General features: G+C 38.2%; 1 protein-coding gene across 1 annotated transcript in view; it reads right to left on the bottom strand.

Moving 5' to 3' along the window:
* ACADM (acyl-CoA dehydrogenase medium chain) overlaps nucleotides 1–12,139 on the bottom strand; it is a 33,235-nt gene extending 21,096 nt beyond the window's left edge. Inside the window, exons 1-6 of the mRNA XM_015076805.3 lie at nucleotides 11,727–12,139; nucleotides 7,637–7,724; nucleotides 4,191–4,288; nucleotides 4,001–4,070; nucleotides 2,610–2,710; nucleotides 1,907–1,987 (exon numbers count right to left, since the gene is read on the bottom strand). Of these exons, the coding sequence (XP_014932291.1) occupies nucleotides 1,907–1,987; nucleotides 2,610–2,710; nucleotides 4,001–4,070; nucleotides 4,191–4,288; nucleotides 7,637–7,724; nucleotides 11,727–11,756 (468 nt within the window). The 5' untranslated portion in view covers nucleotides 11,757–12,139. The remainder of the gene's footprint in view (nucleotides 1–1,906; nucleotides 1,988–2,609; nucleotides 2,711–4,000; nucleotides 4,071–4,190; nucleotides 4,289–7,636; nucleotides 7,725–11,726) is intronic.
* Between the last annotated feature and the right edge of the window lie 2,512 nt (nucleotides 12,140–14,651).

The raw sequence follows: 14,651 nt of genomic DNA, 5'->3' as shown, positions 1-14,651 counted from the left end.
ATTTATTTTTATTTTTCAAAACACTGCAGCATTTAAAAAATTATATAAGAAAATGCTCATGTTAAACAGGATATAAAACTGCATATATAATATGACTCTAACTATTAAAAATACATTTATATGTATTAAAATATCTGACAGCATGGTTTGTGCCCACCTAAGGACACACACACACAATATCTGACAGCAAATATAATGAGAGGAAGACCACTTAACTTCTTTTTTTTTTTAATGTTTATTCATTTTTGAAAGACAGAGACAGAGCACAAGCAGGGGTGGGGCGGAGAGAGAGGGGGACACAGAATCTGAAGCAAGCTCCAGGCTCTGAGCTGTCAGCACAGAGCCTGACATGGGGCTCGAACTCACGAGCTGCGAGATCATGACCTGAGCTGAAGTCGGACGCTCAACTGACTGAGCCACCCAGGTGCCCCAAGACCACTTAACTTCTTATCTGAAGGACCATACATAGTTTTATAATCAAAAAAGTTAAAAATATTTTTTAAGAAATTTAAAGAAAACACATTAGATGTAGTATAATTTTATAAATATTTATTGGGAGCTAAATAACTGTGTAAATTGTGGATCAAGACATAGTATGTCTACTGACTGTTTTCATTTTCACCCTTGACTTCGTATTTTGAGTACATTTACTGCTATTATGCACTAAAACGGGGAAAATGTATAGTAAACCTTTATTAATTCAGAAGTTAGAATAATTTTTACATAAACTGAAGGTATCGATAACAAAATAGCCAAAAAAATGTTTAAAATATTTGAACTATTTTTAAAAACTTTTATCTTAGAAATACCAATTTATAAGTAATAAAATAATTACAAATATTCTTATCAGTACATTCGGGTAGGTTCTCCTAGGCATCTCTATGCTATAATATTTTACCCTATTTCTAGTATTATATATGCTACAGGATACAATCTAAATTTTCACCTAATTCTTAGACAATACTGAGAATTAGTCTCCTAAACTCTCATTTGTTGAAAAGTTACCAATTAAGAGATTTATATAAATGTTTTTATTAAGCAGTTTGCCTAAAATTCAGGTACCTAAAATTAAAAACATTGATTTTTTAAATGTTACTTTCTACTCTTTCAGACCAATTTTTACCATTTACCTCAAAACTAGTAACCATTTACTCTATTTTGGGATCACAATCACACTGTAGATTGAAAATATATTCAACTGATACACAAAAGAAGTCAAATTCCTTATGTAAAAACTTTCAAAATAGATCTTCTGTGTGTGTGTATATATATGTATAAATATCTTTTTTTTTTTTTTTTTAAATAGACTCCATGCCCAATGCAGGGCTTGAACTCTCGACCCTGAGATCAAGAGTCACATGCTCTACCAACTGAAACAGCCAGGAGCCCCTATAAATATCTTTTTTTGATCCAATTTAAAAATTTGTTGAGTAGTGCCCAGAGAATGAAATAAAATCTATAAATATTCTCAAGTCATTCAATCATTCAACAAATAAAATGATTAACTTTTCAGTCCCATTAATTTCTTATTAGTTCAAAAGACTACTAGCTCAAACATCTATTGTCGTACGTTCAATCTGAACTTCTTGACACAATCACTCAGTTCTTCAACTGCAGAGTGCTCTATTAAACAGGTATTTCTTTCCTGGAAATGAGCTACGAGATGATTATGACACTTGTCTGGAACCCCAGAAACATCCTAAATAGACAACTTTCTCTTGAAAATAAGCAAGAGGATTATTATGACACTTTCTTGGCATCCCAGAAACATCATTATATCTAAATATGCTGCTAACTTCTGTCTTAATGTGTTCTAGCCCAGTGTATACACATTGATTGCAAAGGAGAAATAGTACCCTTGTTCCCTTCTTTAAATGTGGAAAAAGGAGCAACCGCACATACTCACACACATCATTGGCTCCTCAGTCATCCTCCCCAAATACTTCTTTTGTTGTTGATCATTTCCAGCAATGATAATAGGCATTTGCTACCACAGAAAAGTGACATTGAAAAAAGCAAGATATTTTTATTAGGTATGTAAATTTAGAGATTCTATAATTCAAAACCAGAGAACTACTTTTTCCCAAGGGGTAAATCCAAGAACTGGCCTTTATTCTTCCTTTAAGACAGTTAAAACCATGAGGAAATAAATCTGTTAGTCCAGTATTTTCATAAAAGTTATATAGGATTTGTCAATATAGTATGTAAAAATCTACTGTAGTAACATGCACAAAGAATTAAATTTAGGATAAGTGATGTGGTATATATGATCAGGTCTCTTAAGAATTGCTCACTAAATTCAGCACTGCCAGCAGTGGCAATAAGCCATCCTGATCCTTCTCCTGAATGCTGGTTTTTGGCCTTGCCCTTACCTAAAAACTGCCACTGAAGCAGCAGCCAAAGTGTACAGTTTCCCCACAAGGACAGGGAGGACTACAAGTACGGAGACAACAGGGCCAGAATGATCAATTCTGGGAATAAGAATTCTAGCCTTCACTGCAGAATCTTGTGTTCATTTTAAAGAAAATTGTGTTGCACCAGCTAACCTAACCTAGCATTACTATCTCATTAACACCTGAGTTATACAATTAATTTTCTAAGAAACTTACCCCCAAAGAATTTGCTTCAATACAAGTCTGAACCCCTGTACATCCATAAGCCAATTCTTCAGTAATTAAACAAGCATCAAAAATTCCAAGTCCAAGACCTCCTGTAGTATCAAAATGTTTTAAGGCCCATTATAATGTGTAGTATTATCTCATAAGAAATAAAGGTGAACTATTTTAATTTTTTTTAATGTTTATTTATTTTTGACAGAGAGAGCACAAGCTGGGGAGGGGCAGAGAGAGAGGGAGACACAGAATCTGAAACAGGCTCCAGGCTCTGAGCTGTTGGCACAGAGCCCAGCGAGGGGCTCGAACTCACAAACCATGAGATCATGCCCTGAGCCAAAGTTGGATGCTTAACTGACTGAGCGATCCAGGAGCCCCAAAGGTGAACTATTTTAATTAACAAGAAACTAAAAAAGTGTTCTGGTTAGCACAGTAACAAATTATATTTATTCAAAATAAGTTTTAAATATTTCAAAAAATTTTCTATTTGTAATCTGCACCTGTCTTCCTGTTTCAACTGGATTTTGTAAAAACTTGATTCAACTGTGCCAAAACTTTGGCTCTTTTACCTGAAGGAGTGACCTCCTCACAGGAAAACAAAGTCTTAACAAAATGTAAAATCAAAGGTAGAATTAATTGCAACAAACTGACCAACTCTAGAGAGAAATTACCAACGTTTAGGGATAAAGTTATAGTTGAAACCAGTTTAAAAAAGGAAAAATGCCTCTAGGTATTAGTACAAGGTTTCTAAAAGCAGGCAAATACTGAAGTCTAAAGAGAAAGATAAAGGCAAAAAGCCCTTTATCATAAATGACTTACATAAATGGCAACTAATATTTGAAAGACTAAGTAGAGTTTTGCAATTTTTTCCTATTCATATACATTCTAGGATTAAAAATGTGAACAAAGTGGGGCTCCTGGGTGGCTCAGTCAGTTAAGCATTGACTCTTGATTTTGGCTCAGGTCATGATCTCAAGGTTCATGAATTCAAGCCCCTTACCAGGCTCACGCTGACAGTGGGGAGCCTGCTGGGGATTCTCACTCTCTGCCCTTCCCCCACTAACTCGCTCGAGCGCGTAACCTCTGTCTCTCTCTCTTTCTCACAAAATAAATAATCTTAAAAAACAATGTGAACAGAGGCCCCTGGGTGGCTCAGTCAGTTAAGCATCTGACTTCAGCTCAGGTCATGATCTCGCAGTTAGTGAGTTTGAGCCCCGCAATGGGCTCTGTGCTGACAGCTCAGAGCCTGGAGCCTACTTGGGATTCTGTGTCTCCCCCTCTCCCTCTGCCCCTCCCCCACTTGTGCTCTGTCTCTCTGTCTCTCAAAATTAATAAATAAATGTTAAAAATAAATAAATAAAATGTAAAAAAATGTGTACAAAGCTTACCACAACTCCCTGGAATGTGTGTATTCATTAAACCAAGTTCCCATGCTTTTTTAATTAGGGGCACAGGGTACTAAAAGGAAAGAGAAAGGTAAAGAAAAAAAAAAGTTACATTAAAATCTAGATAGTTCAATTGTATAATCTTATAAAAATGTAAAAAAACCTTTTTTCTCCTTAAAATGCACATAACTACCTCGCCAGTTTTATCATACTCTGCAGCAACTGGGATTACTTCTTCCCTGGCAAATTTACGAGCAGTAGCTTGAAACTCTTTCTGCTGTTCAGTGAGCTCTAAGAGAAAGTCATTTAGAAAACATTAAAATAAGACAATGAGCTGAGGAAAAAAGTCCTATGATATTAGTATGTAAAAATTTATAATGGAGTCTTTAATCCTTGATTAACCAGAAAGTCCACAAATAAACCACAAAGACCACAATGCACTTTCAGACTAGCAAGATTTCATTGTATAATATAAACAAATTTATGTCAACACAAGTACCAAAGGAGGTAGGTTAAGATTTCTAGCTTTTACCAAGGGGTAACAGACATAAACTCATTTTTCTCTTCCAATTGGTGAGGGTAAAAAAAAATTTGTTTTTACTTATTACTAGTTCCTAAGCAGATTTACCAAACGTTTACTAACACTGAAATGAAACTAATATGTAAGACATGCTCTGATCTCAAGAATCAGTCTAGGGAGATGAGACATGCTCGGTGAGACCATAAACCAGCAAAACTTGTTCCAAAATGTAAGGGTTAAATTGTAGTGTTAGGGCTAACCTGTAGCCTTGAGAAATAACAGCTTTGTTTTAACACTGTAGGTTAAGAGATAACAGCCTTATCCTATCATCAATCAAGGGAACAAAAGTTCAAGGAAAATCAACTGGATTAGTGTTTGATTAGATTGTGGCAAGGGCATGTCTGAACTGTTTCCAACCCCATCTGGGAACTATTTCTTTGTTCTGTTTCCAGGTGAAGATAAGACGATGTGGTAGGCTATAAAAACTCTGTATCCTGGCTGTTCCAGGCCGCACTCTGATCAAGAGTGTCAGTCCCACTCACTCGGCCTTACCTCTCACTGCAATGTACTTTGTTGTGACTGTCACTGGTGCCCGTAGCATTCTGTTTCAGGAGTTGTGTGGATGCAACACAAAGTATCATGTAAGAATCCCAACACTATAATTTCAAATTTTACTCTTCCTTTATTTTTTGTTTATTTATTTTTTTTATTTATTTATTTTTTCAACATTTATTTATTTTTTTGGGGACAGAGAGAGACAGAGCATGAACGGGGGAGGGGCAGAGAGAGAGGGCGACACAGAATCGGAAACAGGCTCCAGGCTCTGAGCCATCAGCCCAGAGCCTGACGCGGAGCTCGAACTCCCGGACCGCGAGATCATGACCTGGCTGAAGTCGGACGCTTAACCGACTGCGCCACCCAGGCGCCCCTTACTCTTCCTTTAAACTGAGATAATTTGAGGTTATAAAATTAGCACAAAGCAACTAGTAAAATGTGGGACTGTTTCTCAAAAGTTAACAATAACATAAAACTCTAATTCAATTACATAAAATATGAGGTTCTGTTGTTATAAAATTAATGGAGTGAATAAGGTGGCTGGACTGAGGACTGGAGCCAGTCATTTGCATTTTTTCCCTTTTTTTTTTTTCTATGTAATTTTTTTTCCAGGCATAGAATTCACTGATTATTCACTTACATACAATACCTAGTACTCATTAAAACAAGTCCCCTCCTTAATACCCATCACCCATCTGGCCCATCTCCCAGCCACCTCCCTCCAACAACCCTCAGTTTGTTCCCCATCATTAAGAGTCTGTGGTTTGTTTCCCTCTCTTCTCTTTTTTTCCCCCTTCCCATATTCATTTTTTTAAATCCACACTGTTACAGGGTTTTAATGTGATTGCATCCAACATCAAAGGATAGGTAATATTCAAAAGAGATAGAGGGTATTTTGGGCAAGAAAAATAAGAGCAAAAGCAAAGAGATAAGAATGAGCAAACATGCTCAAGACTATAATCATTTGTATAGGGATGTGAGAAATAAAATGTAAAAGACATGAGAATTTTGGTGTTGAATCGAATAGCCTTAAAATCAAATCTTTCATTTTATAGATAAGGAAACAAAAGCCCAGAATGAGGAAATGATAGCCCCACAGTCTTACAATGAGTTAGCAGTAAAAGTATACATAAGAGTTTCAGTCACTGCTCTCTACATCACAATTTTTTTTTTTTAAGTTTGTTTTCTTTGATGGGGGTGGGACAGAGAGAGGGAGACAGAGAATCTGGAGTGGGCTCTGTGCTGTCAGGGCTCAATCCCTCCATCTTGAGATCACTGACCTGAGCCAAAATCAAGATTTGGACACTTAACTGACTGAGCCACCCCGGTGCCCCACAATTTACTTTTAACATTGGGGCCAGCAGATACTAAGTTTGTAGGTGAATAAAAAGAGAGGGAAGACAGAGACCTAGTTTGTATTATTTATTGAGAACCTACTTAAATACAGTCATGCTGTACTAGGGATTTTACATATATATCAATCTTAAAATAAATCCTGTGTTATAGACATTATCTCCATTTTATAAAGAACTGGATACAACTGCTCATAGACATTATCTCTATTCCTTTTCTTAAGTTTCTCAGCCTCCCTCCTAAATACTATATCTATCTCATCCAGTTACCCAGCATACCACCAAAGATTTCTCCTGCTGGGTCTTGCTACTGACTATGAATCTGTATGGGACAAAGTGAAACTAAATAGCACTTATACTTAACCTATGAATAACAGAGTAAGAAAGAAAACCCAGTGGCCCAAGCTCCTATCCTCACATGGCTTGAAATTTTTAATTCTAAAATACATTATAAAGAAGCTAAAAATCTTAAAAAATAAAAAACAAAAACGGATAACCCTAGAGAGCTTTGAGTTTGTCATTTGTACCTGGTTAGGAGTTAGTTATCTGAGCTGCCTTTTACCTATTTTCTGAGATCAAGAAACCAAAGATAATGGATTTCAACTAAAAGAAAGGTAATAATTTTGAAGGAAGAAGCACTTTAGGAGACAATGGATGCTAAAAATAGCATCCATTTTTTTGCCTAGGGTCTTCATTTTAGAGAGGAAAGGGGAAGAGAAATCTTACTACTTTCCCTTCCAACACCACATGACTCCCTGATCCCAGACTTTAAACCTATCAATTGGCATCAAAACTGCAGTGCAGATACAGCAGGGCCAAAACAGGCTTTGGCTTATTAGCAGGCTTATTAGATACACTTATTAGTGTATCTAAATGTTCAAAATATATTTTTTGCATTCAAATTTCTAACTTGAAGACTATCTGTATCAGTAAATTTGTTGTTTATTTAGGGCTACAAACTTAGGGAAAAGGGCACAGATATATATGTCTCCTGCTAACGCAGATCTATGTGTAGGATATTAGGCTGAAAAAGAAAAGGAGATCAGGAAGAATGGGTGTGACTGACTGAACAATCTGTGGATGGTCACTGGCTCTATTCATTACTAGACATTACTAAATGTTTACAAATACATATATTCCAGACAAATACATATATAGAGCTGCATATATACAACAACTATGTTTAAAATCAAAAGACAGAACAAAACATACCAAAATTAAATCCCAATCCTGGTTCACGTTGTACGGCAGCTTTTGTATGCTGTGATCTCCAGTCAGAACGAGAAAGACTTTTTAGGACCTGTAAAGGACAATTTTATTAAAATAAATTGGCTGAATTAAACATCAAATAAAAGAATATTGACAATTACAAGTGAGTACAGCAACTTGTGTGATTTATATTCAATAAGTCATTACTTAAATGCCTTCAACTATAATTTGATTTGTATATTAAATAAGCCACATACCAGATGTCTGAATATGTATTGCAGAGATTTTTTTTTTTTAAGTGATGAAAATAAAACTAATCAATAGTATTAAAGTGGAGTGTCTCTAAGACAAATAATAGTCAGGGGTAGTATCAGACTTAGGACCGCTTTTCTGGAAATCTCACATACAAGCTCTAGGACATCTGTGATTGAGAAGCTGGGGAGAGAGCAACAATAGGATGGTGTAGTCTATCAGCTTTGATACCCTGTCCCAGGTGAGCCTTGCAGGTATGCCTTTGGGAATTGTCCCTTGGAGGATTCCATTTTCTACTATTTAACAAAACAAATTAGCCTAAAACTAGTTCTATTTATTTTCTGCTGCTGTCTGTAAGCATTCTTAGAATATTCTAAGACACACTATGGCAGTCACCAGTTTTGTAAATAAGATTTTATTGGAACATCATGTCTATTGCTGCTTCTCCAGCATAGTTGTATAGTTGCCAGAAACCACATGGTCCACAAAGACAAAAATATTTATTGTCTCTTTACAAAAAAATTTGCCAACCCTGTTCTAAACTATTAATAGGCTACTTTTCTTAATATCTGGAATATACTCATATTTCATCAAAAAAAGTATAATCAGATATACATGTATTATTCCTTTGCAATCCATTATTATACTCATGATTGTTGAATATACATAAAAGTAATCATTTGCATTTATTTAAGTTAATGGAAAGCATACTAGAACTCCCAAGTATATGTTTGAGGACAACAAAATCACACAGTTTACGCTTCAAAGTATTTGATGGAAATATCCACAGGCAATTCTAATATTCCAAAGAAAAGAGAAACTGAACAATATACTAAAAGATTAAGAACTAAGGGGTGCTGCTGGTATGCCTGGGTGTCTCAGTCGGTGAGGCATCCTACTTCGGCTCAGGTCATGATCTCATGGTTCATGAGTTCAAGCCCTGTGTAGGGCTCTGTGCAGCACAGAGCCTGGATCCTGCTTCGGATTCTGTGTCTCTGTCTTTCTGTCTCTCTGTCTCTGTCTCTGTCTCTCTCTCTGCCCCACCCCCATTTGCACTCTGTCTCTCAAAAATGAATAAACATTTAAAAACAAAATTAAAAAAAAAAAGAATGGTGGAAAGCCTCGGTGGCTCAGTTGGTTAGGTATCCAACTCTTGGTTGTCAGCTCAGGTCATGATCTCATAGTTCCTCAGTTTGAGCTCGGAGTCCAGCTCCAGTGTCAGCCTCAGAGCCTGCTTGGGATTCTCGCTCTCCCTCTCTCTCTCTGTCCCTCCCCTGCTTGGACTCTCTCTCTCAAAATAAATAAATAAACTTAAAAAAAAAGAACTGAACTTACATTTTTCGAAATCTGTAAAAACAAACCGTCTATTTTGTAGATGACCACAGCTTACAAAGAGAATCATCTACATTTAACGTGACATTATGAATAGTCAAATATCGTGAATACCTTTCAAAATAATAACACTTTATACAATTTTGAAAAGAATAACCAGAGTATAAAAATACATATTTTCTTTGCAATTTTCATTAAATTTATTCTGGCAGTAAAACATGGTTTCTCTAATGCATACTGTTCAAACATCATAGATGAAACCTGTAGTTGTTTACAGTCATATTCCACAATTAATTCACTGAATCTCCAAGTCAAGCCTAGGATTAAGGCACTATTTTTATTCCTATTTTGCCTATGAAGAAAGTGAGACTCAGAAAGGTCAAGTGAAATTGGACAAGGTCACTCTGCTATTACACAGTAGAACCAGGATTCTAACTGCAGTATTTACTATAGAGAATCCATACCATTAACCACCTTGCTGTCTGTTCTTTCAGTTTAAGTCTCCTATTCGGTTATTACATTCTAAAAAGAAAAACATCCCACAAAAATCAGACCAAAAAACTTGGCTCTTCTAAGTGTGTGTTTACATACTACTGAACAAAAATTAGACCTCACAAAATAAGTAAGTCTGCTGAGACTTTAAATACAAAAATTATTAGTGGAGGGGCACCTGGATGGCCCAGTGGGTTGAGTGTCTACCTCTTGATTTCGGTTTAGGTCATGATCCCAGGGTTGTGGGATCAAGCCCCACATTGGGCTCTACCCTTGGTGTGAAGCCTGCTTGGGATTCTCTCTGTCTCTGCCCCTCTCCCCCCACTCGCTCTCGCTCTCTAAAATAAAATTGAAAAATTAAAAATGAAAATGAAATAAAAAAGAAAATTATTAATGGATTTAAAATAATTTATAAAAAGTTTACATATTATTTTTCAGGAAAATGTTATATAAAATATAAAAGTAGCTACACCCTGGGGACAATCCCCATCAATCTAATGATATAATAATGTTATCCATTTAGAGAGGTGGCTTAGACAGAATATAGAAATTGTAGATTATTTGGATTTAGAATGGTTTGTGTCTAGACTCCCCAAGTATTTTTGAGACCCTGGACCAATTACAAACTTCCCTGTAGCTTCTTTTCAAACTTTGAAAATGAGGCTTTTCTTACTGGATAATTTGTTGAGATGATTAAAATAAGAAAATGTCTTGGAAGCATAATGCCATATAAATACTGATTTTATTACTTTGGCATCTCTGCCCAGAACAATGGAATTCCAAATCTCCAAGAGATGGCAACCTCAGTCAAGCACCAATTCTGCAATAATAGCACAACTATGTATTTTTAAAACTATTTATGTATTTTTGAGAGAGAGAGAGAGAGCACAAGACAGCATTCGTGAGCAACCAGGGGAGAGACGCAGAGGTAGGGTGTTGGGGGACGGGGAAGAAAGAGAGAGAGAATATCCCAAAGAGGATGGAGCTCGATGCCAGGCTGGATCCTACAACCCTGGGATCATAACCTCGGCCAAAATTGAGTCCTAAATTCAGCCAACTGGGCCACCCAGGTGCCCTCCCAGCACAATTATAATTAAACGCTTTCGCCCATTTCTTAGGAACGTAAGAATCTTAAATTTTATGGGAGTGTCAAAGATGAGATACAGCTGTGTAAGTTTTCTGGCTCAGGTTTTTCTATATACCTTATTGGAGATTGAGAAATCGGGTCTTTTTTTTCCGGTGTGAGTTAAAAATAATTTTTAAAATGTCCAGATTTCTGCCTTCAGAGCCCATTAACGTGTATAGCAATAACAAATATTGGGCAGCAATCCATTAGAATTATTATAAATTCTAAAGCTACTTTTTTGGGGGCCAAGAACATAACTTTAACTCAATTATTAAATACATTAAGTACCCCAAGAAGCAGCCGCTCTACTTTCCTTTTCCTCCGTAACTTTGCAAGCACTCAAGATACGAGTATCTGAAATCTGCACTTTCTATCATGTATCAATTGCATGATGACATTTACTTTATGATTTCTTCTTGGGCTGGAGGCATAAAGCCAGTAGAGAGTTTTCTCAAAATATACTGCAAAAACATGGCCTTTGCTCGTTCTGAGATGCCTGCCCAATTTAGACACAGTTTACTTTCGGGAAAGGGTGAGATTCCTGGGGGAATTATATAGAGAGTTCCTAGGCCAGAGGGAAAATGAAGGACATTCCGAAAAATGCCTACAAAGGAACCGACGAGTTGCGATGATGATAGGGCAAAATTGAAAGCCCGGACTGGAAAATAAGAGAAGAGGGTAAGCGTGAAAGCAAGGCGAGGATCCGGACTTGAGGCCCGCAGCCAACGGTGAGGTCAGGAAGGCCAAGGCGTCCGATAAGCTCTTTACTCACCACAGCTTCCTACTCTCCCGGGGAAGCACCTCTTTTCGTCCCAAGCTTCCGCCCCCCCAGCCCCCTCCAAACGCCACAACCACCATTCCCCAACCCCACCGAGCCTTGCTGTCTCTCACCCCGCAGCATCGCCTAAACATCGCTGCCATGGTTGACTCTTGATCCTGCTGCTCGGTCTCCAATTCTCTGCGCAGCTCCGGGACTCTTAAGGGGTGCTCCAACCCAGAGGAGCGACACCCGTCTGGCCCGCCCACACCCTGGTCCCGCCCGCTGGTGTGGATGTGGGTGGGGAGCGGGTAGCCTAAAAAGGGTACCGTAAGGAAAAAGGAGGATGGGGGTGGGGGGCTGCGTGCTCGCTCCGAGCCTGCGCGGACCCGTAGGATCTTGGGCGGTTTGGGAAAGAGTGTCTAACGACCTCCTTTGGCCGACGTGTCCCGAGGGGTGGTCCCGGAAGAGGCTTCGCTTCCCTCGGGCCCACAGAGTTTCGGCAGCGCGACCTTTCGAGGACGCGGAAGCCTTTAAGGCTCTCCGAGCGGGTCTGGCGGCGGGAGCCGGAGGGTGGACCCGCGCCTAAGGAAGAGGAGCGAGTGCGGCGCGGGGCCTGTCGGGAATCTGGGTGAAAGGGGGCGGCTAGGGTGCGCAGTCCCCAGCCAGTTCTGGTGGTAAGATGCTTTCCCTGGCCTCGTTCCAGAAATTTACCAATCCAGTTTTTTCTGCCTAAGTATTACAAGTACATTTTACTCTCGAAAGCTCGGCCGAAGCCATTGTATGTGCTGTGTTTCAGAAAACAAACGGGAAATCCCTTAGGTAAATTCGACCTTCCGGAATATTCCCGAGGCTATTTATTGCTACCCACGTGTGTGGATGTGGACCGTGTCCTTGGAAATAAATTGAGTTTATTTAAAGCTCCTGGCTCAGCGAATGAATCAATGTTGGACGTGAATGTCTGCCTGAGGAATTCTATTTAAAGTCACCCTCTCTTCCTGTTAGACCCGGAGTTCGCAGTGGGTAGGGTGTGATGTTACAGTGTTGGGGGATTTGTAAAGCTGTCCAAGGTTTGGCTAGCTTTTTGTGAAAGCTAGTAAGAACGCCACCGCAAGGAAGGAGTGTAAATGTTTCCCATAATCCCCAGGACTTTTCATTTTTATTGCTATATCATCCTAGTTTAGGGTCTCATCACTCACCACTAAATCCTGTAAACTTGCTTAACAATCTTTTTTGCCTGGTAAGTCAGGCCATAATCTCATTCTAATTTAGCTTTTCAATTCCTATATTCTGTTATGGTAGTCCCCTACAAGAACCTTCTACCTTTTCATCTGGGGATTTATAATGTATTTATTGAGACTGGGCATAAGGCAGAATGTTAAGTGCTAAATTAAAGTACCAGGGAAATTCGGAAAAGGAAGAATTCAATTGGTCCTGGAATCATCAAGGAAACATATTCAAATAGGTGGGTAAAACACAAAGTGGACTGCTAAAGTTGGGTAGGAGTTAGTAGAAAAAAAAAAGATTTGACTATGCATCTCTAGTTTTTAAAAAAAAATTTTTTTTAATGTTTATTTATTTTTGAGAGACTCAAAGCATGAGCAGGGAGGGGCAGAGAGAGAGGGAGACACAGAATCCAAAGCAGGCTCCAGGCTCGGAGCTGTCAGCACAGAGCCCGACATGGGGCTTAACCCCATGAACTGCAAGATCATGACCTGAGCCAAATTCAGACGCTTAACGTACTGAGCCATCCAGGCGCCCCTAATTTTTTCAATTTCTTATTCTGAACATTTAAGCACAATGAAGATGAGCAAAAAGTTCAAATCAGCCATATGATTTTATTACCTAGATTTAAAAATTGTTATTGCCCACTCGTGGGATTTAAAAGACAAAACAGATGAACATAGGGGAAAAAATAAAAATTGTTGTCGCACTTGTTTTATTCATGTGTGCGTGTCTGGTGTCATTTAGTTTTTGTCAGAACTGTAAGTTGTAAACATTAAGACACTTCATTTCTAGTGGCGCTTGCATGGCTCAGTTGGTTAAGCGTCTGACAGTTGGTTTCAGCTCAGGTCATGATCTCATTGGGCATGAATTCAAGCCCTGTGTGGGTCTCTGTGCTGACAGCATGCAGCCTGCTAGGGATTCTTTCTTTCTTTCCCTCTCTCTCTGCCCCTCTCATGCTCACGTGTATTCATGCTCTCTCTCTCTAAATAAATAAGTAATCTTTTTAAAAAAAAGATTAAAAAAAAGAGTTCTAACCAAAGTTTAAGATAAGGTGACTTGAAGCCAACCTGATTTTTTTTCTCTTTGCTTTTTCAAATAATACTTTTGTTTTCCCTAGCAATAGTAATAAAGCCATACATACTACATTATTATGAAAAATGATTTCATAGAAAAGGAATTTATGAAAAAAAATTATGATGATACCTCTTCCAAACCTCTGGGGATCACTTAAGGCTTTGTCAACCTTGACAATGGAAAACCAGGATCTCTTTCAGTGACACTTCCGTTTTTAGAGCAAAGATTATACTTAAAAATTGTTGATCCCGCTTTAAACACTAGGTGTAGCTATTTGGCTTAGATCCCAGGAACTAAGACTCAATGGTGAATTTTTCGGTTAAAGACCCCTTTCTTTTATGTGTGAAGGATTAATCTGTATATTCATTTTTAATTTTTTATTTTTATTTAAATGCTTATTTTTGAGAGAGAGAGAGAGTATGAGCAGAGGAGGGGCAGAGAGAGAGGGAGACAGGATCCAAGACAGGCTCCATTCTGACAGCAACAAGCCTGATGTGTGGCTTGGTGAACTCACAAACCATGAGATCATGACCTGAGGCAGTTGGGACGTTCAACCAACTGAGCCAGCCAGGTGCCCCATGTATGTTCACTTTATTTTTTAACCTGCAGGTTCAGAAATTTAAAATGATCAGTTTTCCCCAAATAAGGTCAGAGTGTAAACTAAGATTCTGGTTTGGACCACAATATGTAAAGGAGCTAAGATTCACCAAAGGAAAAACCAGTTTTTCTAGCATGTATTCCTCAAGCCAGAAAACAGA

Source organism: Acinonyx jubatus, chromosome C1 (assembly GCF_027475565.1).
Source record: "Acinonyx jubatus isolate Ajub_Pintada_27869175 chromosome C1, VMU_Ajub_asm_v1.0, whole genome shotgun sequence".
Taxonomy (NCBI): domain Eukaryota; kingdom Metazoa; phylum Chordata; class Mammalia; order Carnivora; family Felidae; genus Acinonyx; species Acinonyx jubatus.
This window is presented reverse-complemented; position numbering and strand designations above follow the sequence as displayed.